The sequence below is a fragment of the Gossypium hirsutum genome, chromosome D05, assembly GCF_007990345.1.
Source record: "Gossypium hirsutum isolate 1008001.06 chromosome D05, Gossypium_hirsutum_v2.1, whole genome shotgun sequence".
Classification (NCBI taxonomy): domain Eukaryota; kingdom Viridiplantae; phylum Streptophyta; class Magnoliopsida; order Malvales; family Malvaceae; genus Gossypium; species Gossypium hirsutum.
In genome coordinates this window covers 7,511,053-7,537,953 of record NC_053441.1, presented here as the reverse complement: position 1 = coordinate 7,537,953, position 26,901 = coordinate 7,511,053, and the positions used below count along the sequence as shown (strand labels likewise).

The 26,901-nt window shown below is 30.7% G+C and overlaps 1 protein-coding gene and 1 long non-coding RNA gene across 2 annotated transcripts; one reads left to right on the top strand and one right to left on the bottom strand.

Annotated features, from left to right (window-relative positions):
- Positions 1 to 2,807: 2,807 nt before the first annotated feature.
- On the bottom strand, positions 2,808 to 5,243 carry LOC107903249 (uncharacterized). Its single transcript, XR_005913810.1, has 2 exons — positions 3,688 to 5,243; positions 2,808 to 3,585 (listed from the first exon to the last, which is right to left on the bottom strand). It is a non-coding gene; the product is annotated as an uncharacterized lncRNA (long non-coding RNA).
- A 10,675-nt stretch (positions 5,244 to 15,918) lies between these two features.
- On the top strand, positions 15,919 to 19,058 carry LOC107906601 (laccase-4). The gene is made up of 6 exons (XM_016833639.2): positions 15,919 to 16,052; positions 16,802 to 16,953; positions 17,043 to 17,287; positions 17,390 to 17,518; positions 17,610 to 18,530; positions 18,637 to 19,058. Exons 1-6 carry the CDS (start codon positions 15,960 to 15,962, stop codon positions 18,765 to 18,767), a joined length of 1,671 nt encoding a protein of 556 aa, XP_016689128.2. The 5' UTR covers positions 15,919 to 15,959; the 3' UTR covers positions 18,768 to 19,058.
- Positions 19,059 to 26,901: the final 7,843 nt, after the last annotated feature.

Here is a 26,901-nt window from a genome sequence, read left to right as displayed (position 1 = left end):
TCAATTAATGTAATTGAGTTGAAGTTTATATAGCTTGAAGAACGTGACATGAGGAAGTTCATTGACTTCACTAACGAAATGTCTCCACTCTTAACTCCCTCTGTACACGAAGATGATGATGATTTTTAACTTTTAAACATGAGGATGTTGAAATTCGAAATATAAATCTATAATGTAATTATGAATGATTTTATAATGCCATTTGTTATTTATAATTGAAGTTTGGTTTTTTTTTTTGGATGATGTAATGCATTTAATGAAGGTTTATCTCGAGAATAAAACTACTCTTAAAATCGTTTGTACAAAAAAAACTAAATTTTAGAGTTAAAAATTTTATTAATGAAAACAATTGTTTATGTAATGAATAATAAATAGGCCTTCATATAGCTTAGCCAGGTACATATAAATAAAAGTCTAAACTAAATTTTCTTGTTGAGTAATAAATGTAAAACTCTTAAATAATTTAAAATATTTAAAAATATATATCCAAAATTCAGAATAAATAAATAATAAAATTTAACAAATACAATATTGAGTTCATATATAATAAAAATTAACACTATAAAATCCAACCCGATAATATTTAGAGCTAGTTTGGCAATGTTTTTGAAAAGTGTTATGAAAAACTGCTTTTGAGAAGTGCTTTTGAAAATTTTAAGTGTTTGGTATTGCTGTCAAAAAATAATTTTGAGAAATAAAATTTAGAACTAGTTTGGCAATGTTTTTGAAAAGTGCTATGAAAAACTGCTTTTGAGAAGTGCTTTTGAAAATTTTAAGTGTTTGGTATTGCTGTCAAAAAATATTTTTGAGAAATAAAATGTTCATTTTAGATATGATATTATAAAGTAACAAATATGTATTTAAATAATGTTCAAATTAGTTAATATTATGATATTTTAGCAAAAATATAAAAAATAATTTATTATAATTTATTGTTAGTATTTTTAATATATAATATTAATTTTAAATATTTCTAAGTGTTTAATATTAATTATTTATTAAATTTAATTAGAATATATAAACTATATTTGTAATTAGATATTGACACAATTGTATTATTTTAAAATTTATTTTTTATTTTTAATTAATGCTTTTAACACATTTGTAATATTTTATTTTAAAATATATTTGAGTATATAACTCATATTAGATATTAACGTAACATAGAAAACATAAACCTAACAAATTAAAATATTACATATATTTAGATTAAAGTTTCAAAAAGGGATAATATTTATATACCAAATATAAATACTAAAAATTTTACAATAGCATTTATAATTTAAAGTGAATTCATTAAACTAGAAGCTATAGCATCTCTTGTTAATTCCATTTCAAAACCACTTGAATTGTTTGATTCACCGTCATCATCACCATCATCATCGTCGTCGTCATCATCATCACTTTCTTGACCATGCGCATTTTTTGAATCAATAATATTCTCATATGCCCAGTTAATATCTTCGTATTCCATAAAATTTGCATCATTTCGACCGACATGTTTTCAGATAAAATTGTGTATCGTCATTGTAGCAACGCCGATCATCGTTTGCTTTTCAAAACTATAACTTGGCATATCCCTTAAAATGACCCATTTTTTTTCAAAACACCAAAAGTTCGTTCAATCACACTACGTAATGATGAATGTGAATGATTGGAGACCGGTCTACCTCTAAGAAAGTCAGGTAAATGATATCGTTGACCTCTATATGGTCCAAGATAACCTTTCATTTGAGGATATCCAGAATCAACAAGATAATATTTTTCTACAAGTCATAATATAACAAATAATTAATTCAAGAATTTTTTTTATAAAAATTATCAATTAAAAAATTATACTTTATTATTTAAAAAATCACATATAAATAAAATATCTAACCATTTGGCGGGTGCAGAAATTTGTATTTTGGATCTCAAATTGCATCAAGAAATATTCTAGCGTCATGTGCCGATCCTTCCCATCCAGCCATGACAAAGGTGAAACACATATTAAAATCACATACTGCCATAACATTTTGAGTCGGGATACATTTTCTTCCAATATAGGGAATTTGTTCATTTGGTGGAAGAATAGCGGCAATATGAGTACCATCAATTGCGCCTATGCAATCCTGAACAAATAATCATATTAGTCTCGTGCATATTTTTAGTTGACCAAATATATTAAAATACAATAATATAAAATTAAATTTTAACCTTAAAATGCGGCATATATCTAGAATCATTACGTATTTATTCAGGTATTGAGCTAAAAAAAGAATCTTCGGGTACAATTAGATCAGTGGCCATCCTTGAAACTTTCTCAAGCACAAATTCAAAGTATCGACTTATTGTTGATCTAGATCTTTGAAATCTTTCTCGACATTGGAAAACTTTTGCACCGGTGCCCAAGATGTATAAAAAAATTCCCAACATTTCACTAGAAGATATGTTTCTTGAAGTTTGCAAGTTGTATCTTGTCTCCAAAACTCTTAACAAACTTGTGAATACCATTTTAGACATCCTAAAATTAATCATACAACGTGATTCATGACCGTCAAGGATCTCTCGGATCCATGTCTCACTTGACTGTTTTGAATCCATGCATGGTTGCTTCAATATATACTTCTCGTAATATAATTGCACGGAAGAAGATGCAACAACAAATAATCGGTTAAAACATTCCATGCGTTGTAAAATCTCTTTTTTTTCCCTTTCATCACCGCTGGAATTCTCAACTATACTCATCACCTGTGAATAAATTTTATATCCAAAATCATATATAAACAACTATTGATAAAACTAATTTAGTATAAATAAGTAGAACATAAATTCAATATCCAAAGACCAAACATAAACAACTATTAATAAAACTAGATTACACATAAATAAGTAGAACATAAATTCAATATCCAAAAACCAAACATAAATAACTATTGATAAAACTAGTTTAGCATTGTTGTTTAGTCACATAATAGATATCTCTAAACTCTAGAAGATCAGAAAATTTTCAACTATCCTCCATTTCCGTCTTAAGCCACAAAACTCTAATCTTGGGATTAATTGATAAAAACATAATTCGCTTGTCCTTATTGAGCAATAATTTAAGTGTGAAAAAGTATAGCGGACTAGCTTCTATAACTTCTTCCGACATGCTGTCAAGCACTTTTACTGCTTATGGAATATCATATGGATCCATAATAGGAGTCAAACTAGATGTGGCTTGACTCATATTGTCAGCTGCATTGCATAATTTTTCTATTTGACTGGACAATCTTGCAGCCCCTCCAATTTGCTTTGAGGATTTCTTTCTTCCAGTTTTAAAATGTGAACTTGATATCTCAGGGTTTTTTTTGACTGTTTCCATCAATTTGAACATCATTTAAAATGTGAACATCATTTCTCACATTTTCTTCTTCATTCTCTTCAGGTATTTATTTGTTAACATCCTAAAAAAAATCACTACGGAGTGTACCAAAAGAAGGTGAGCATGCTTTATCACCTGTTGCAACCTGTTGCAACTATCCCCATGAACATTTGGTCCGACTTCCCATCGAATTCAGGATCAAGGCCCGATGTTCTAAATTTTTGAGCTTCAGGCACAACCTACATATAAAATGATAGTTTAATAACAATAATTATCAATAACCTCATAAATAAGAAAAAAATATTCAGAATTATTAATGTACTTTTAGCCTACTCTCCTACCAATCATCCGATGCATCAACGGTTCTTTTTATAGGATTCCACCCTAGACCAGTATCTTCGCCTTTAAGCTTCTTCCAAGCTTTCCATTATTTTTTTAGGGCATCCCACCTATTTTTAAGTTGTCTTTGTGAAAAAGCCTTGCCCGTTTCTTTCTCAAAGCTGGTCATTATTTTCAACCATCCATCTTTTGTGAAATGAGTATCAGGCCAATTGCCTTTCAATATCTCTTTAATACAGATATCACAAAATATTTCTGTCAATCTCTTATCCCACATTGCTTTCACTTTTTCACCACTAACTTTAACCGCCGAAGTACTCATCTATTGTGTATACGAACAGATTCGTTTCAGCTAGTAAAGCAATCAAGAAAATCAAATGTCATATAAGTATATGTGTTTTCATGTGTATCAAAATATTTTCCTCTAATATTAATTTTACCAAAAAATGGACCCGACAGTAAATGTTATATGTCTTTATTATATTCCCACTGTCCAATAAAACTTCAAAAATTAGCCTAACAGCAATAACATGGCTAGCTCCCAAATGCCATCAATTTTTATGCTTAAAATTTGGGTATTCACTATAACATGTGACTATGTCAGCTAAAAAAAAAAAAAAACTTACAATCACAAAGAGTGGCTAAGCCTATAAAGATAGATTCTTTTTCTATTTTATTCATTTTTTTCAATTTTTTTTGGCTTTACTTTGTTTTCTCATTCAACAGCAATTCTCAAAATCCAACATTTTTCCAACAATTACTCAATTTCTAAAATCCTTCAAATTTCCCTCTTTTTAAATTTCTTTTTTCAAGCTGTCATTGTCTATAGAGGTAAAGTTCATTTTTTTAGGAAAAAAGATAAGTAGAATTTTGCAAATTGATACATCAATGTTAACTGTATCTAACTATCGTCCCCAAATCTTGTATCAACAAAAAGCCATAACAAAAGCGAGAAAGAGAAAAGACCGAGCAAATCACGAAAGAAACATAACATCACTAATAGCAGTGAAGAAGAATTGCATTCGGAATCAAAGTCAGACTATTCAGAATCCAAGGCAGAAGCAACGAAAGAACAAGCTAAGCTATGATAAGAAATGACTTGCATGCACAAAATTGGCAACTTGGAGGTGAGGATGTAGTGTTGGTTTTATCTTGAATTATTTCATGGCTAATGATTGATTAAATGTTGCAGTTTTATAATTACAGGCTGCAGCTTGCCATACAAAAAATAGCTCTGTCCAGATGATGCTATGCAAGAGGATAGCCATAAGCCTAGATGGAGGCTAACAACTTAAAGAGGAAGTCTATCAAACATGAAAGAATGAAATGAAGAAACGTAATAAGCTCACAAACCTGAGATTTAGTTTGTCAAGTCCAAGAACCAAAGGGTACAAGCAAAAGAGAAAAACTGAAAAATTGTGAAAAAACTAAACTATATTTCATAATTATTTCATAAAATCAAACAATTAGAAAATAACTAAAAACTAAAGCATAATGATCAATTAAAGAGAAGAAGAAGAGAAGAAATAGATAAACTCACCGGTGGTGAAGAGGAACAAAGAACCAGAGGAAAAAGTAAAGTTCAGACAAAAGAGAAAAGGGGAAAAAAGTCTTCTAACGTCTATTTGGAACCAGAAATAGTAAGGTTAAAAAAGTAAAATACCAACCAAAAGCACTTTTGGGCTGAAAAAAGCTAAAAAATTCTGCTTTTTCATCTGTGAAAAGTACTTAAAATAAGTTAAAAAAATTTCTACATTGACGTCTGTTCTTTATTGCTTTTAAACTTAAATTAAAAGCCCGAAACTCATAATTTCTATGATAATCCCATCTAGAAATTTTGCTCATGTAGTCTTCACTAAAATGATCATAAATTGAGCTCCCGTACTCTAAATTGAGTGATTCAAAGTGAGTTTCGAAGATAAGATATAGATCTTTGAACGCTATGCCGACATCTCAACCCAAAAATGCTTGGATCCCATCCAAAAAGTCGTCACAAGTTGACCGATTTTCCAAACTTGAAAATTGGCACATTCGGTGAAAGAAATTTAATAAATTTCACCCAATACGTGCATGTATCACGAAATAGGAACGCGTTAAATCTAGGGTGACTATCTAAGTAGTTTACCCTTTAAATTTGTTAGAATTATTATTAAGAATTTTTTTAAAAGAATTAAATTGAAAATTTAGTTATAGTTCAGGATCTAAATAGGTTATTACCCTTTAAATTAACGTGCCATGTCATTCTCGGACAAGTGTTTAGTATATAATATTTTGATAATATTATCCATCCAACTTTATACTTGGATTCCTGCCGTCAATATTTGCTTGCTTTTAGTCCATGTTATGCTTAAGAATTTTCTTCTACGGTAACACCTGACCTAATAATCAAACTCAAACATGGACAGTTCCATGTTCTAACAAAACTATATCATATTTTAAATTAATTAAACCCTTTTCTAGAGCTTGACTTTGGTATTGTTGGTTTGACTTTGCTTCTTGATTTTGTTTTATATAGAGACAGAGAGTTCTATAAATCCAACAAACTTTTGTTGTGAAAATTTATAAATTAATATTTTCTCCTATTTGTTTATTTAGCATAACCAATAAACAAATATATAATATCATTAACTTAGACATCATTTGATATTTAGTTGAAAAAATTAAATCAAATATATTAAACACATTTAATAATATATAATAAAAATCACTTGATACAATTTTTAATGACTTAATACAAAATAATTTCAATTTATTTTAACATCATATTATCATATTATATTTAATATTAAAACTAATTTTTAAATATTTAAATACAGGGCGTGGCAGCCCCCTAAAATGAAAAAAAATTCATTTAAATCTTTTAAAATTTTAAATTAATAAAAGTAAAATTGTACTTTGAACTCCTAAAAATGATAAAACTTTGATTTAATCCTTTAAAAATTATAAACATATATACTATTCAAATGATGAAATTATGTAACACCCTAACCCATATCCGTCGTCGGAACAAGGTTACAGAGCATTACCGATGTTTACGGATTAATCAGACGGAAATTTCAAACATTTTATTACATATCAATACTCATAATAAAACTAATCAAAATCATATTTATTGTCCCTTAAACGAACCCTCAAGACTCGAAATACATATTAGAAACAAATCGGGACTAAATCAGAAACTCAGATAAATTTTTAGAATTATTCAAAATTTTCAACACTGCAGGGGTGTAACAGCCCGTTTTTTAGTGGTATCGAAAACAGTGGTTTCGGGGCCACCAAATTCGACAAGTAAGTTCTTAAATATTATTATTTAATATTTACGAGTTAAATGTGATTTTTAAAAAAAGTTTTTGATTTGATAATTTTTGTTATAAAAGTGATTTATTAAGTTCAAGTGGTTTTAGAAAATAAGGTATCGGGACCTTGTTTTTTATAAACTGAGCCATAAATATTTTTTATAAATATTTACGGAGTGTCATTAAGGTGGTATTAAAGTTTCGTTAAGAAATTTTAACGTTTCAATGGTTAATTAATTAAAAAGGATCAAATTAAAAAAAAGTACATTCCTAGGACTCCGTTCCCATAAATCGGACTCGTAAATATTTATTATAAATATTTACGAAGCTAGTTGTGTAGTTAATTAGATTTCGGTTAAGTGAATTTGCTTGAATTAAAAGTAATTAGGTATAAGGACTAAATTACATATAGGATGAAAGTTGAATTATAGATTAAAGAAAATTAAAGGGACGAAAGAAACAATTATGCCATTGTTCTTTAATGAGGCGGTAAAATATCTATAAATTTAATATATATTTATATATATTATAATAAAACAAAATAAATAAGAATAAAGAAAAGAAAGAAAGATAGAAACGAAACACAAAGAAAAAGAAAGAAAAGAAAACGGAAAGAAAGGAAGGAGAAAGCCACGATTTTAGGGGTTTCAAAAGTTCCAAATTCAATTGCTAAGTCAATTTAATCTTTTTTTCTTGTAATTTTTATGTTTTTGGAATTCCGGTATTGAATACTACCCGATCCATGTCAAATTTTAGAAATTATTAAGTTTTTAAATGTTTTTAATGTTGAATAATTTTAGTATTAGGGATTAAATTGATAGATTTTTAAGTTAGAAATAAAAAAATGATTAAATTGTAGAACAAATTGTAAATTTTGAGTAATAGGGATTATATTGTAAAAAATTCAAAATTTAGGGATTTAAGTGAAATTAGAGATTTAAATCTAGTTTAAAGTGAAAATTGAATGAAAATATAAAATTGATTGTGAAGAAATAAAATTAGTCTCGATTTAGGGACTAAATTGGAATTTAGACAAATGTTGAGTAAAAATTGAAATTTGCAATATGAAATTCAATTGTATTGTATTGATGATTTTTAATTGTTTTAATTCCGTAGCTAACATCGTACCAAAATCCTCGACTAAAAAGGGAAAAGATAAAGTCGACGAGGAATAGCTCGGAATTTATGATTTGTATTTCTATAATCCGAACTTAGTTGTTAATTGTTATAATTCACTTTAATGTATATGGTAAGTGTTGAGGTGATAATTATTGTGTTTTGAAATTGAAATGGATTGATTTAGTAGATGATGAATTTATTGAATTTCTATTGATTGAATTGGTATATATATATTGAATATATTGATTATTTGAATTGAAATGAATATTTGTTATATTTGAAAAGTGAATTGAAACCCTATTAACTGCATTAGGATGAGTTGGATATAGATGGCATGCCATAGGATTGGAAGAGTTCAAGGATTTCTTCGACTTCAAGTCGATGAGACACTGAGTGTCAATTTATTACTTCGGATTAATTCGGTGAGGCACCCATTCGGATTAATTCGGTGAGGCACTGGGTGCCAATTTATTTTGGTTTAACCAATGAGACCCTGGGTGTCAAATTATTAATTTGAATTATCCGATGAGGCATTGGGTGCCAAACTGGTGTGTTTTGGTTGGATTCGTGTATCCGTCAGAGTCTGAGTCGAGTTAATAGGGGTAAATGAATAATAAAGTTTTATAATAGATATTGAAACGGTATGGTACGAGAAATGGAAGTGAAATAATGAATTAAAAATAAAATGTGAAATATGTTGCAAATATATGGAATATATGAGTTATATACTCATGAAATGACTATGGAATAGATATTGCAATTGTATAATTAAATATGAAATAAATTGTGAAAAACTATTTATATTGCAAGTATGAGAATTGAGATATTTGTGAAACAAATAAAATATGATATGGCTGTTGTAATAATTAAATATTAATATGTGTTTATATTTCAATTGTATATTTGTAATTTCTTATCTTTAAATATTTGGATTATAGAAATACCACTAAGTTTATACTTAGCGTACGGTTTTGTTTCACGTGCGCAGGTTAGGTACCAAACTTTTGATACCACTGAGTTTATACTTAGCGTACGGTTTTGTTTCACGTGCGCAGGTTAGGTACCAAACTTTTGATTGCCGATTCAACATCTAACAACAATCCCAAACTCAAATATGGTGATGTTTATCCTTTGTGTCGGCATGTACTTAGGGTGTCTAAATATTAATTATTTTGTGGTTTGATTGTAATTGAGGTTATAAGTTTAATTTTGGTTGGTTTTATACATATAAATATGTGTTTGTTTTTGAAGCCATATTATGGCATGATAAATTGAACAAAATCCAGATAAGTGCATATGAATTTAATTCTATGTTTAAGTGCTCATAAACTAGCCAAATTGATTTGGATTTGGTATGCTTATAATTTGGATTAAAATGATGTTTTGATGACTTGTTTTGATGATATGAAATGTTTGAAATTTCTGTCTGTTTGATCTGTAAACTCCGGTAATGCTCCGTAACCTGGTTCCAACGAGGGATACGGGTTGGGGGTGTAACACCCGTTACCCGATACCGTTTTCGGAATCGAGCACGAGGCATTACTTAACTTATCTTACTAATTCGGAGCATAAAAACTTAGTTTGAAAATTTATTTCACTATTTACAGCAAATTTGTCCAATCGCGCAGCAGTTACAAAATTAAGTATAACTCGAGCTACGGAACTCAAAATTTAATTCCGTAAATTTTTCCTAAAACTAGACTCATATTTCTTCTTACCATAATTTTTTTAGAATTTTTAGTTTAGCCAATTAGTACAGTTTATTAGTTAAAGTCTCCCCTGTTTCACCACCTACCTGTCCTGACCTCTTGTCACCAAAAATAAGTTTTATCACTGTAGGATTTTCATATGAAGTTATTACTTGTTTTTACAGAAAATAGACTCAATAAGGAATCTATACATATAAACTAAAACTTATAACTATTTTTTTACAATTTTTAATGATTTTCTAAACTCAAAACAGGGGACACCAAAAACTGTTCTGACTGTCTCACCAAAATTCACATATCTTAAAATATAAAATTCCTTTTGCTACACCGTTATTTTTCCATGAAAATAGACTCAACAAGCTTTATTTCCATATATCATTCACCCTCTAATTCATTTTATACCATCCTAGGTGATTTTTTCAAAGTCACGTCACTGTGCTGCCTGAATTCTATTTCTTTGCAAAATTTTACCCCCTTCATGATTTCCATGCATAATATATCAGTTAGACTCTTATAACCACAAACACTTTCATACTTAACCATTTTAATAACCATTCATCATAAAATACTTACACCTCATTCTTTAGCAAAATCATAATTACAAGCATACAAAATAACTAAATCCCTATACATGCCATAACTCAAACATGTTTCATCATAAAATACCGAGTAGTTTTTCTTGATAGTGTGGACGATCTCCGACTTCTTTAGGATCCTTGAAGTAGCCTTGCAATACTATAAGAGAAAGAGAAATAAAAGACGTAAGCATAAAGCTTAGTAAGTTTACTAGCAAATAAATAACAATATTTAACACAAATAATTAAACTCAAGTGTCTATATCTCTATTTTACTCTTTAGTTAATCTCATACTAGTTCTCTTGCTTGATTACTTAATATACTTGTGTTCATAACTTACTCTTCTCTTGCTGCATCGTTGAATATCAAATGTTAATATAATAAATTCTTAACTCCTATAACTCACCTGAGCTTGCCATTTCTTATCTTTAACTGAACTTTCATATACCTGATTCGTTTACTAGCCCGTTGAACCACATTGGAATAATAAGGATACTCGGGTATCTTCTGATCATAACATGCTAAAGCCATGTCCCAGACATGGTCTTACATGGGATGTACTCATGTCGGTACCCATGCCATGTCCCAGACATGGTCTTACGGCAGACCTCTCATCTCGGTGCCAATGCCATGTCCCAGACATGGTCTTATATGGGACCTCTCATCTCGGTGCCCATGCCATGTCCCAGACATGGTCTTACATGGGACCTCTCATCTCGGTGCCAATGTCATGTCCCAGACATGGTCTTACATGGGACCTCTTTACCCAAATGTCATGACATTCGTATCCAGTATCATCCTTATGTATCAACGGGACTTTTAAATTTTAATTCTCTATCATTTCATGCTTGGGTCATCATCAAATAAATTCATGAAATAAATATATAATTGCTGGAAAATAACAACATTAACAATAATTATTAAAATATTGTATTTATTTACCGTAAACTTACCTCGGTACCAATATAGCCCAATTCACCAACTTAGTCTTCAACTTTATTCTTTCCTTTGTCTAACCTCGAGTTCGTTCCTCTTGATCTAAAATAGCAAATTTAACTTATTTAATACTCACATTCATCAAAACAACCCTCGACTCTAACTTTTTCAAAATTTATGATTTTACCCCTAAACTTTTACATAATTACATTTTTGCCCCAAGGTCCGGAAATTAAACTTCATATCTTATTCTTATGTTTTATAACATGCTGAACATTTTTCCCTTCTGTGGTAACATCAAATTCCCACTTTAACACTTACTTATGAACATTAGGTATTTTTACCGACTATGTCGTTTTACTCGTTTTCACTTAAAATCGCTTAGCAAAAGTTGTTTAACATAATTTCTAGCTTCATATTCTATCATAAAATATCAAAATAAACACTTTTCACCTAGGGGTATTTTTCCAAATATAAACCCTAGGTTAAATTATTGCTATAATAAGCTAAATTAAGCTACCGGGATCTCAAAAACATAAAGAACATTAAAAACGGGACTTGGGATCACTTACTATAGACCTTGGAAGCTTGAAAACCCTAAATATGGCTCCCCCCTTTCTGATTTCGTCCTAATGAAGAAGATGATGATTTTTTCCATCTTTTTCCCTTTTAATTCTTTTTATTACTAGATTACCAAATTGCCCCTAACTTAAAAATTTTCTATTTCACTTATTTCATGTCCATTTTTGTCTACCAAGTTACCAATGGTCTAATTACCATGTAAGGACCTTAAATTTAAAGTTTCATAACAATTGGACACCTCTAACATGTAGAACTCAACTTTTGCACTTTTTACAATTTAGTCCTTTTGACTAAATTGAGTGCCCAAACGTCGAAATTTTCAAACGAAATTTTCACGAAATCATTTTGTGAAATCATAGACCATAAAAATATAAGAAAAATAAAATTTCCTCATCGGATTTGAGGTCCCGAAACCACTGTTCCGATAATCTTAAATTTGGGCCATTACAGGGGGTGTTACAAGGGGTTACACGGCCGTGTAACTCACATGGGCACGGTCAGGAGACACGCCCATGTCTCAAGCCGTGTGGGCATTCGAGATAAGGACACATGGTCGTGTCTAGCTCATGTCCGTACCCGTGTAACTCTCTGACTTAGGTCACACGGCCAAGTCACACGCCCGTGTGCTAGGCCGTGTGAGCATACTGACTTGCATTCTTAAAAGATACAGGGGACACACGGCTGTGTCATTTGGCCGTGTGTCACACATGACTGAGACACACACTCGTGTCTCTGCCCGTGTCTCAGCCTGTGTGGACGAAAAATAAGCTATTTTCCAAGCCACATTTCTCACCCAAATTGTTACCAACATTGCCTCAACAAATCACGCATCAACAAGCCATATCAAGACATTCAACACAAACTAAAATCAAGTCTTAAACAAGCATTATCACCACATATAACCAAATATGACATTAGGTTCCTTAAATGTTAACTAAAAAAAATGTCTAAACTTACCTAATTAATTTACCTAATCTAGTTACTAAAGTTCACTATAATTCAAATACATGCATACATACATATATCACTTATACTCATATCACAATATACTTCATTCTCATACTCATATGTAAGTTGGTTATTTAAACAAAATATCAATCATAATATTTACACAAGCCAAACCTTGACTAAAACCGCATAAAAGCCTATACATGTCATATAAACCATATTGAATGTATCAAAAACTACCGGAATAAGCTGGATAGTGTGACTTGAGTGCTAATCCGATCGTCTAACCTTTCGAAAATCTACAAGGACATTAAACAACACGGATAAGCTTAATGAAGCTTAGTAAGTTCGACGGGATAAATAAAAATCTTACCGAACTAACTATAATAAATTAAATAATAAAATTATTCACGATAATTCCCTGTCAATCACAACTTCAATCAATAAATACATTCCTCTTCAAATCGATACAAAAATAATTAACATGACCTTCAAAATTCAATAAATCACCTTACCGAAATTCTTTCATTCAAAGAACGACTTACGGATAAGAAAGCTCATAAGAGCTAAGCCTCCCAACTGAGCCAACAAAAGCTCGTAAGAGCTTAACAGAAGCTCGTAAGAGCTGAACAAAAACTCATAAGAGTTGAACAGAAGCTCGTAAGAGCTTAACAGAAACTCATAAGAGTTGAACAGAAAGTAAAACACGAGAGTTCGCAACAAATGTTGAACCCCGATTTACTTGGAAAAAATGTTTTTGTCTCCTTCCAATATCATCATACACCAAAATACGAATGTACTCAAATCTCGCGTTCCATTCAAACAGAAATCTAATTCAATATTATAATTCCAACAATAAAATAAATAATACCATTCATCAATTTATAAAAAATATTAAAATTTTAACCATACGAACTTACCTGGACTGAATTGTAGTAATTGTAGAAGTTCAGGGACTATTCTGTTATTTTTCCTTTTTCATAAGTTTCTACGGGATCTTGATCTAAAATATAAAATTATTCATTCATTAGCATATATTTCACTTCTAATTCATTTAACAATTAATACCCTTTTATTTTTTTAATTTACACAATTACCCAAAACTTTTACAATTTTTGCAGTTTAATCCTTTAATTAGTTCATCTATCAAATTAACTCATTTTCCTCAATCAATAATTTATTCAAATATTCCAAGACATTATAAAGCCCTAATAAACCAAAAATTCACTATCAAACCCTAATATTTTAACATTTTCACAATTAAATCCTAATATCAATATTTAACAAAATCACTTTATAAAATCATCATACAACAAAATCAAAGCTCTAAATCTATGTTATTCATCAAAAATATCTAATATTTATCAATGGAAATTTCTAAAATTTTTAATAAAAAAAAGGTACGGTTTAGTTGGACTTAATTGTAATAATTTCAAAAACATAAAAATTACAAAAAAAATGGATAAGAATTGAAGTCACTTGAAGAAAAAATAGTTAAAACCAGCTTAAGGAGCTCTCCCTATTTGAACGGAAATTGAAGAAGAATTGCATAAAATATCTTCAATTTCAATTTGTTTGTTTTTATTTCAACAATATTACAAATTTGCCATTAATTGGCTTTATTTTATTATTTTTTTCTCCTTATGTCGCCTTATCTTTTAATATAGGCAGAAATTTTTTCTTAAGTCCTCCCTCATTTATTAATTAAGTCATTTAGTCACTTAATTATTATAATTAGTAAATTTTGCACATTTTTCAATTTAGTTCTTTTTAATTAATTAACTATCGAAACGTTAAAATTTTTCATCGAAACTTTAATACTACCTTAATGACACTTCCTAAATATTTATAAAAATATTTACGGCTCGGTTTATAGAAACGAGGTCCCGTTACCTTGCTTTCTAAAACCACTTGACCTAATTAATCATTATAAAACTCAAATTACCAATTCAAAAAACCTTTTAAAAATCATATTTAACTCGTAAATATTAAATAATAAATTTACAAGCTTACTCACCGAATTTGGTGGCCTCAAACTACTGTTTCTAATACCACTAAAAAATTAAACTATTACAAATTACATTTTTACTATTATAAAAATTAAAATTTAACTTTGACACCTAAACTTTTTACAGGAAGAATGGAAACTAACACTTAGAAAACATAGCTAAGAATAGTTCTTACACCCTAATCCCAATGTTAATAATTCATAGTATAAATGTTTCCTCTCCTTTTTATCAGTTCCGAAGTGGTCCAACTTTTGATGATCACTCCCTTCCTCCTTAAAATTCTTATTCAGTCACCAAATATTTCAAAAAAATCTGTTGCCCACTTGCTGTCCCCATAAAAAGACAGAGAAACTGGGAAAGAAAGAAAGAAAATAAATGAAAAATACATTACCCTTCAATAATTAACAACTTGTCAGTAATGTGCAAGCTTTCTCTTAAAAGACAATACTCAGAACACATTTTATAAATTTCATGCCCTAAGACCCAAGAGACGAAATCAACAATTTAAACATAATTTATATCTTCATATTTTATTCGATTCTATTTAAACAATAATACCTCACGTCATATTTAACAGAAGTTTCTTAATGATTGACTAGTTGTAATTAATGACGTAAGTATTAGGGTGATTTCTGTAATACTAATCAGCCAATTAATGATGCTAAAAACATAACCTTAAATATTGCAAACTTGGTTAAAAGAAGCAGCAAGTTTTGCACATTGCTTGACCTTAAAATGGGTTTGGAAATCTATCAACATTGTGGTTATAAGGTTGGACCAACCCCCCTGCATGGCTGACCGGTGACCTTTGAAATTAAAAAAAAAAGGAAAAGGGTAGTAGGAGGTGAACTAGCTTAGCTTCAAAATGTGTCTTAGTTTGATGGATAACTACTTTGTGTGATACACAAGACAACTCTCTCACAACTTTATTCATATATATCCTCTAATTTCCATCTCAAGTATTCTCTATTTCCACCTAACTAAGCAATAACGACTTGGCAGCAGAGGCTCCCCACACCTAGTTTCTGCGCCTATTTATATAAGTTTGAGTTGGTCTTGTGAAAATGTACACAATTTGGGGTAGAGACAATTATTGGAGATGGCAGCTTGGAGGGTTACAATTCTTGTGCTTTTAGCTTGTTTATGGTTTCCAGCATCGGTACAGTGCATGGTTCGGCACTACAAGTTCAATGTAAGTTATATACTACTTGCTCCATGCTATACAGTGACCCGTTGAATATAGTGTGCACTAGTTCATTGACATGGAATAGGCTAGTCTTTATAGGATTTAACACATTCAAACATAAAATATGATGGTTCATCTAAAAAAAAATTAAGTAATCATTTTATCGTAGGTAATAGTTATCTTTAATTTAGATAACATCAATAAAAATCATATTGATTTTATTGGGATGGATCAAGCTTTTCATAAGTAAAGAAAGTAAAGAAGTTTTAATATGATATAATTCATAAACACATTTATTTAAGAGATATGATAAAAAATAGAAAAAAACATTTATAGAAATACTTCTTAATGTGTATTATTTCGTAATTTTTACTTTGTAACGTCTTTTATTTTATATTAATAAATTTGCGCTTCCCTTTCAAGTTTTAATAAGATCAACCGAGTAATTAAAACTATCAATAATATTATTGAAACTGCGCATGGAATAATTAAAGGTCAAGTTCAATTCTGACAAGAATTGGTGCTTTTCATTGTTAGCAACTAAACTGGCTGTCTCACGTGCTATAGATACCTCACTCACTTTCTTATGTTACGTTCCATCTTCATGCACGTTTTGCTCTTCCATTATCAAGTTTCTTTCTTTTCCTCTCCTATCACTGGCCTTAACTTGCTAATTTAAAATTTCCAAGCTCAGTTATTATAAAAAAAAAAATTGTAATTTGGCAATTAAAGAAGTGGATGTGGATGGTGTGCAGGTGGTACTGAAAAATACAACAAGATTGTGCTCAACCAAGCCGATTGTCACCGTCAACGGACGCTACCCTGGCCCTACCATAGTTGCTAGAGAGGATGACACCATCCTTGTCAAAGTGGTTAACCATGTCAAATACAATCTCTCCATCCACTGGTAATGTTATCATTTCTCATCATTGATCACCCCTTGGGATCTATACTTTTATTCATGGCTTCTCATTCTTGGTTCCCTGAGCGCTGCAGGCATGGGATTAGACAACTACGCACAGGTTGGGCAGACGGGCCGGCATATATAACCCAGTGCCCGATTCAACCGGGGCAGAGCTATGTTTACAACTTCACTGTCACGGGCCAAAGAGGCACCCTTTTTTGGCACGCACATATTCTATGGCTGAGAGCCACTGTCCATGGTGCTATTGTTATCTTGCCCAAGCGTGGTGTTCCTTACCCTTTCCCTAAACCCCACAAGGAAGAGATTGTTATCTTAGGTGATTTGATGAGGCACTATAACAAGCATTAATAGTGTTCCTTTTCATCAATAGATTGCTTGAATCTTATATGTGTGTATGTATATTCATTTTTTTGTATAGGTGAATGGTGGAAATCAGATGTTGAAGCCGTAATAAATGAAGCTTTAAAATCTGGTTTAGCCCCGAATGTCTCTGATGCTCACACCATCAATGGCCACCCTGGATCTACCCCGAGCTGCCCTTCAAAGGGTAAAGAAAAAATAAAACGTCACAAAAGGATTTACAGATTAAATTAACACTTCAAGTTTGAACCGTTAATAATATATCTCTCAATTTGCAGGAGGATATACATTGGCAGTTAAACCAGGAAAAACATACATGCTTCGTATCATCAATGCTGCACTGAATGAAGAACTGTTTTTTATGATTGCCGGCCATCAACTCACTGTCGTCGAAGTTGATGCCACATACGTGAAACCTTTTAAAACAGACACCATCGTTATATCCCCAGGGCAGACCACAAATGTCCACGTAACAACCCATCGTCGTGCCGGAAAGTACTTGGTCGCCGCCTCGCCTTTCATGGACGCACCCATCGCAGTCGACAACCTGACCGCCACTGCTACCTTACATTACGCCGGTTCTCTTACGAGTGCCGCCACTACTCTCGTATCACCCCCTCCTAAAAACGCTACCTCAGTGGCAGCAAACTTTACAAATGCACTTCGAAGCCTGAATTCTAAAAAATACCCCGCCAAGGTACCTTTGAAGATCGACCATTCCCTTCTCTTCACCATTGGTCTTGGCATTAACCCTTGTTCTACATGTGTCAATGGGAGCCGAGTTGTGGCTTCTGTTAACAATATTACATTTGTTATGCCGAAAACCGCTCTACTTCAAGCCCATTTCTTTAACATTAATGGGGTTTTCACTACTGATTTCCCTGGGAGACCTCCTGTACCATTTAACTACACAAGCATACAACTAACAAACTTGGGGACCAAACAAGCAACTAAATTATACAGATTGGGTTATAATGACACAGTGCAGCTGGTCTTGCAAGATACAGGGATGATTACCCCAGAGAATCACCCTATTCATTTGCATGGTTTCAATTTCTTTGAGGTTGGAAGAGGAGTGGGGAATTTTGACCCTAAAAAGGATCCTAAAAACTTCAATCTTGTTGATCCTGTTGAGAGGAACACAATTGGAGTACCATCTGGTGGGTGGACTGCTATAAGATTCAGGGCAGATAATCCAGGTAGGGAAGGTCTCATGGTTCAATTTTCTAGTAGAATTAAAGTGAAAGAAAGAAAGAAAAAAAAAAAAGGTTCATAATTGTTTCTTGCTCTTGTTTTTTATTGCAGGGGTTTGGTTCATGCATTGCCATTTGGAAGTGCATACGACTTGGGGGCTTAAAATGGCATTTGTTGTGGATAATGGCAAAGGCCCAAATGAATCTGTTTTACCACCTCCCAGTGACCTCCCCAAGTGCTAGAAAAAAAAATGCTGGAAAGAAACAATGAAAAGAAGAAAATGGAAATTTTAGAGAGCGGCTGAAAGCTAATAAGAAGAGTTCTTTTTGAGCAAACCAAGGAAAGGTTACTCCAAATTGAATAAATATGTATATATATATTTTGGGGGGGGGGTTAATTTCGTTTCCATAAATTTAGCCTACAAGTTTGAGCTATTCAGTTGTGCAAGTGCTGATAATTTACAGGTTCCAATGTTTACTATATCGACAAATCCTGTGCGAAATGAAGATCAAGTATTACCATTTTTCTTTTTCTTTTTTGTGTGTGTTCTTTTAAGCTATATTTGTTTAACATACATAACAATAAATGAACAATATATATATAAACACAATGCTAGGGTTAACAAAATCCGGAATGGGTAAGCAACGACAGAATGAAGGGTAGCTCTCAAACCTTAAGCCCAATACGATACTGTGTTTTTCAGTTAAAATAATTCATTTTATAAATATTTACTTAATACATTAAAATACAATTTTTAAATTTCATAAATAAGATTAAAAAACCACAAAGTATTTTAAATTGATATTTAAAAAATCAAAAAGTAATTAATACACAGTGATATTTTTTAGCTCACTTGATCATATACGAAATAATAATCTTTTAAAGTTAAATTACACTTATTGTCACTCTAAAATAGGGTCTTGTTTTATTATTAAAATTTTGGTTTTCTTTTCACATATTATTGATGTGACACATTAGCACATTGAGTGACTAAAGTTTAGGGACATTCTATAATTAGCCCAAAATTTTTCCCCCAAAACTTTATAGAAAAATCCCTAAACATTTGCACAATTTTCTTATTTAGAATGACTATATTGAGAAAAAAATTTGAAATGACCAAAATAAGACCGATATTAAAATATGACTTATCCATGGCAATTTAATTAAAGAAAAGGATGAAATTGGAAATAAAAGATATTAAAAGATGGTAAATGATTAAATAAATAAAATATTATAATTTATCATCATCTTTCCCAAATTTTTTTTATGGAAACCCTGGCTAAGAGAAAAGAGCTCAAGCAAGCTTTCTTGGCTTAATTAGGTATGAATTTTTATTCCATTTTCAGTAATTTTTATGTTTCCAAGATTGTAATAGCATAATTAAGCTATTTGAGGGATTAATTTGCAAAGTTATCAAAGTTCTAGGATTTTGCGATGGATGAATATAGTTGAGTTATGAAGTTTTATGGTAGAAAATGAAAAGTTGTTGATAGATAAACAACTTTTGTTCAAGGAATTTTGATGAAAATGTGATTTAGGGGCTAAATTATAAAAATGTAAAAATTCATGGAAAAATTTTGATTTTTGTGAAATACATGGGCTACTATTAATACATGTAAAATTTGCCTGGGCTTGGAATAAGGATTAAATTGCATGAATTTCATTTTCCGAGCCTAGGGATAAAATCGTCATTAATTAAAAGTATAAGGGTAAAACAGTAATTTTGCCTAATATGTGACTTGGATTGAATTGAATGTAAATTGTATTAAATTGATGTTAAATTTACTAGTATAGATTCGAATAGATCAAAAAAAAGAGTTAGATCTTGGAAAAGAAACAGTATCGGATTAGTAATTTACAGGTCACGAACAATTGTCGAGGTAAGTTCGTGTAACTTAATTGTGTATATTTATATGCTTATATTGAGTGTTGAGTATATAAATTATGTAAATGTCATATATGTGTATGTAATTGATCTCATAACTGAAAATCCATGATAAATAAATAAGTCCCGTTTGGATAATGAGATTCGATGGATACAAGGTTCTGTTTCCCGAAATGGTAGTGTTCCTGCATATGTTGCGGATGTACTGTAGCTCGAAAGAGCATCCCGTTACAAGCCCTCTCAAGCTTTCCGTTATAGTGTTCTTGCGAGCTTCTCGTTAAATGCTCTTCGGAGCATCCCGATCAGTTGTGACCCTACATGTGTTGTAGGCACACCGCAGCTCTTATGAGTGTCCTATTATATGGCACTTTGTGAGCTTCCCAATTAAAGGCTCTTTGTAAGCTTCCCGTTAGTGCTCGCTTGAACTTCCCGTTATATAGCTATCTGGTGCTTCCCATTAATTGCTCTTTAGAGCTACCCATTAATTGCTCTTTAGAGCTACCCGTTATAGGTTTTTTGTGAGCTTCTCGTTATATTACCCGGATAAGCTTCCCGTTACAAGGCTCAATGAGCTTCCCGTTATAGTGCTTGAGAGAGAGCTTTCTGTTTAAGTGCTCATAAAAGTACTCCCGAATATGAATTGACGGATTTATAGTATTGTACACTTCAGGTGTACTATCCAAGTATCCATCGAGATTTCAAATGATTCAACGGGTGAAATTCTAAAATGAGAACATGTGGAATAAAAATGAAACTATTATCTGTATATGCATGAAATACTTGAAAACTCAATACCTGATGAGCTCATCCTTGTTCTTGTTATTCACATAAAATACATGACTAACATGTTTGTTAAGGTTATATGTGTTAGGCTAATTGCCAAATTGCTTTGGATGTATTATGCATGTTTATTATATAAGTAAATGAATGGGAAGTTAATTTCTCGTTATACAAACTTACTAAGCATTAAGTGCTTACTTTATTTTATTTCCTCTATTTTATAGTACTCGAAGGCTTGTAAAGGTTGGAAGCTGGTCAGAGCTACATCACACTATCCCCCAGACTTTTCGGTATATATATAAATAGTAAACTAATTTTGGTAATAATGGCATGTATAGGTTAAATGTTACCATTGATGGTAATTTAATGTTAGTTGAAATTAGTCATTGGAATGGCTATTAAATGATATGTTTTGATATTTAAATAGTCTTAATATTCTTGATGAGTATGTTTAAAGGGGTGAATGAGGAAAAATCATATAAGTATATTGGATATTAGTTTATGATAGTGTATTTGGTAAAACATGTTTATAATATTAAGCTATCTTGGTAAGGTTGACATTTGATCATAGGTATTAATATGTCATGCATAAGACTTGAATTTGGCTAGGTTTAAATGTTCTAAATTGGCTCTTGAATGTGTTTAAATGTTTATATAGGTGGAAGGTGAAATTGGGTGAAGAATAAGACTTGGAAATTGCCTTATTTTGTCTACACAGGCAAAGACACGGCTGAGACACACGGCCTAGCACATGGGTGTGTGTTCTGGCCGTGTGTCCCCTGCAACTTAAAAATTTAAAACAGAATGCTCAGAAATTTTCACACGGCTTGACACACAGGCGTGTGACTCATCCATGTGACTCCTGCACCTAAAAGAATTGCAAGTCAAAGAGTTACATAGGCTGGGGACACGGCTGTGTGCTCTACTTCAAACGTCATATGGCTTGAGACCTGGGTGTGTCACTTGGCCGTGTGAGCCACATGGCTTGGCCATACGGGCGTGTGTCCCCTGTACCTTAGAAATATTTTAGAATTTTGTGAAAAATTATCTGAGTTTCCGATTTAGTCCCAACTTGTTTCTAATGTATGTTTTGGGCCTTAAGGGCTTATATAAGGGACGATATGATAAATTTATGACTAATTTATGATATGAATGTGAAGTAATATGAAATATTTGAGTTTGATCGGTAAACCCTGGTAATGCTCCTAAACCCTGTTCTGGCGACGGATAGGAGTTATAGGTGTTACAACCATTCTTGCCTCAAACACTATGCGAACCATTTGAATCCTAATGACCAAAAGGGGAAGAGATTCTTCTCTAAATCAGGCACATGTTTGACATCTGACACGACTCCACCTTTAGCCAAATTATATGTGGGGAACAACAAATCATCACCATTTTCTTAGATCACATTAGCTACCTCTATAATTATCTGAAACTACTAAAAATTGAAATTTGTGATATTGTCGAATTTCACGACATTCAAATTTGTTGTTGTGTCACCGAATGAGTCGATCTGCGAAAGCTGAACTAGGCTCTGATATCAATTTGTTGGGGATTGACCCGTAAAAACAATGAAATAGTAAAAGTGGAGAAGAACGAACACAAATATTTTACATGGAGAACCCTCAAAGAGGGGAAAACCACATGCAAAAGAGGCTTCGACTTTTCACTAAATGAGTAAACAAACAAAAGTACAATATAGATAAAATAAACCTAAATGTACATACTCAAACCCCGAAAATAAAGCTCTAACTCGGGAACAAATTTCTCTCTATAGTTATCATTAAAACTCTGATCAAAACTCATATGCGACATCCTGTCGCCATCTAGAAAAACCCTGGTTAATTGGCTTCAGAAAATAGGGATACAATGATCCCTTTAAATAAGCTTAGATTAGAGTTCTAATTATACTAAGGGTCAATTCTTCATTGCTTTTGAAAAGTGCTGTGAAAAAGTATTTTTGATAAGTACTTTTAAAAAGTTTGGTTTAAAATTTGGGTGTTTGGCATTGCTGTCAAAAAGTGCTTTTGAGAAATAAAATGTCCATTTTAGACATGTTATTATCAAGTAACAAATATGCATTTAAATAATATTTAAATTAGTTAATATTATTATATTTTAGTAATAATATAAAAAATTTTATTATAACTTGTTGTTAATATTTTAATATATGAAATATAAATTGTAAATATTTTTAAGCAATAAATATTAATTATTTATAAAATTTAATTAGAATATATAAACTCTATTTTAAATATTTAAATATAACCATTAAATATTTGTAATTAGTATTTTAAAAAATATTTTTTATTTTTAATTAATGATTTTAACACAATTGTAATTAAGCACCAAGAAAAAAAAAGGAAAAATACTATGTTATTGGAGGGGTGAAAAAGTAATTAAGCACCAAAAGTGTTTTTGGGAGAGAAAAAGTTATAAGTTTTTAGCTTCTCCTTTTCAGCTTTTTTTAGAAGTGTTTTTCAAAAGCACTTTTGAAAAGCTAAAAATTTTAGCCAAAAGCAGCTTATTCTTCACAGTTTTTCTTTCAAAAGTGTTTTTGGAGTCAGAAATATTTTTTTTAAAGTAATGAAGAACTGGCCATAAAACATCATTGGAATAATCAGAATACGACTAGAAGAAAAAAAGTATGTTTGGAGTCTTAAACGTGACTACATTAAGTGAGATACCATTGCGACGTGACGACGTTGTGTGTCTATTTTTGGTAAGTGCTTGCAAAACATCCAATAAATATTTTTAATGTATTATTTCTTAAAAGAAAAAGAAAAGTTACCTGCAGTTTTAAATATGTAAATAATTTTAAAAATTTTTTAAATATATTCAAACGCAACACTTTATATTCAATCCTAACTTTACTAACTAATTTGTTCTTCGATTTGCTTTTCTCGCATTTTTTTTTTCAGTTCATCAAAGTACAATTGGCACACAGTTCAATGAAATTTAAGGATGGTATGCGACAAAAACCTTTAATCCATTTATGATTTTTTTATTTATTAATCCGAAAAATTATTAGATAAATTTATTTTTATGACATTAGTTATGGTTTGATTTAATGGATAAATTATTTTATGAATATTTCTTATGGTATCATTTTTTATTTTTACTAATTAAAAATAAACACACCATCTATAGTTTGTTCTTATCTCATATTGACATATAATAATCAGGTTTTAACAATAAAAATAAATTAAAAATTTAACAGTAAAATGACCAGATTACTATTTATCTAACCTACATACATTAATTTACTTATTTTTAAATATATTTTAACCCTTAATTCTTGATGATATTTTTTATGTTACTTATGACTGTATTTGTGTTTGTAACTGTAAATAAGACTCGCAATCCATTAATTTGTACGTATGAAACAAAGAAAAAATAATAGGAAGCTGAAAACAGGCACTTGCACTGCCATTTTGTCTGAGTTATTGACTTTTAGGAAAGAAAGAATCTTTCCTTAAACGGAAAACAATAAATTATTATTATTTTCTGCCTTTCTCTCCCTTAGTCTCAGCAGTCAGCACCCCATTATTATTGCTCCCATTCCCATGCTTCCCAGAGGGTCAATTGTCCTTTGGTTTTTTCATGTCTAAGGGCACATCTTATTATATGTTTGTTTGTACCTTTGGAGTAATAATTTTATTTATTTACGAATCCAATTTTTTATATATTCATTAAAGCCAAAAATTTGGTGCAACTCATTTAGAGAAGAGAATCAGCCAACTACTGTTAGATCAGAAACATTCACTTTAAGTTGAATTAAAATTTCTGCTGCTTCCAACACAATGTAAGCAGTCTTTTTATACAATTTTTAAATTTGAGAATCAGCAACTTTGGATGAAGATTTTTGTAAGTCGACAAATTCACTATAATTTAGGCACAAGTCCTAGTGTGGAAAATGGGAATTGGGGTTTGGCGGTAGACGTTTTTTAGTGTAGGCGTGGTGTCAAATTTAAACAATAATTATTTGTCAAGACTTGGATGGATTCGTCAGGCATCTAAAGTCTTATGAATTCAAACTTTGTTTTTTTTATTTCGTTTGCTCAGATTAATTAATTTTTAATTAAAATTCTAATCTTATGAAAAGGGAGACATTATATCTTGTATTTTATTATTGTTTTTTAGGGTAGTGTTGACATTTTAAAGCATCGAATATGAATATTGAAATAGTAGATGGTTGTGTTGTTGAGAAAATCAAGGACACGTTTCCTGAGTTGACAATAATAAAGGCTGAGTATGGGCCCTGGTCCTACTCAAGTAACCACCTTTAAAAACTTCAAATTAAATTATATAATTTACCAAAAAGTAAATAATGTTTTCGCCAAATCTGTGTAAATTTTTATTGGTTTATAAAGAAAAAAAGCGCACATCATAAATGAGTTTTATTTTTTATTTTTTTAATTAATATTAACTCAATCAATCTCAAAGTTTGATTCCACGTACAGATATATAATCAAGTTATAGAAAAATTGATGTGTATGATTAAAATTCACCATATATATATATATATGTTTTAGAAAATAATTTTCCAAGTCAATATGTAAAAGTGTATTCGTAAAATTCTTTGAAAGAAACTAAATTTTTTAAAAGATTCCCTGATCTTGTTTCAATATACATTTTGTTTTGAAAGATCGAATGGAGGGTGAAAAAGTAATTTTGATTGCTTGGGCTTTAAAGACGATAGAGATAGACCAATGAGCTGCATGTGGGTTTCATTCGACTCTTTATTCAACCAGATTGGAGTGATGGAGTTCCTTCCATTATTATAACCAACAATAAATAATTTCATCTGTTATTGGTAAAATTTTAAAATTTATAACCAATATTAATAAAATAACAATTTTAACGAGATTTTTTAAAAATGAAGTTTCATGTTTATATATATATATATATATATGCTTGTCCATTTAAATGTTCTCTTTTCATGGTTTCAAGTGCATGTTTCATTTCTATTTAAATTAAATCTATCATTGAGTTGGACCATAGATAATAGTTTTTTTATTCATAAATTATTATTATTTTAAATATTCACTATCCACGGATTTAATAGTTGTTGGTAATGTAAAATCAAAAATACTTTTTCAAAATATTTTTTTTGAGGAAAATTCTCTATTATTTTTAGAAATTTATACGGTTATTTTATCATTTTTTCCATTTTGAAAACAATATAAATAGTAGACTATTTTACTCATTTTTCGCAACATAGAAAAATAATAAAATTCAGTTCTTTTTATCTCTCTCGTTTTTGCTCTCTAAAAATTCAAGTGTTTTACTAAATTACATTAGTGCGATATTTTGTCTAGAAGATTGGATTTTAAGTGAGATCGCCTGTGACCTTTCCAATCTTTATTGGGAATTGATTCTAGTGTAGTTTACCCGAGTTTCTTTCGGTTTATTTCTCGACTTTTACGAGAAGAACAATCCTTTTAAGTTCCATCATTCTTATTTGGGTGTACAAATTTGAAAGTACTGTGTTAACTTTGCGGGGCAACATCCACTTCCAATTACACCGATCAAGACAAAATCGCTTCTAAACTAGTGCTTCTTCCACAGCACAATGATTATTTGATTTATTTGCACATAATTTAATTTCTAACGATTTTGTTTGGGGTTAATAAATTATAAACATAATTTATAGATGGCTAAAATGTTAGTCCAAATTCCGATTCGAATGGATTAAATTTGTGGAG

Coding starts and splice junctions, on each gene's coding strand:
- LOC107906601 (XM_016833639.2), top strand. CDS start 15,960: ATGGCAGCTTGGAGGGTTACAATTCTTGTGCTTTTAGCTTGTTTATGG. Junction 16,954..17,042: donor TACAATCTCTCCATCCACTG/GTAATGTTATCA, acceptor TGAGCGCTGCAG/GCATGGGATTAGACAACTAC. Junction 17,288..17,389: donor GGAAGAGATTGTTATCTTAG/GTGATTTGATGA, acceptor TTTTTTGTATAG/GTGAATGGTGGAAATCAGAT.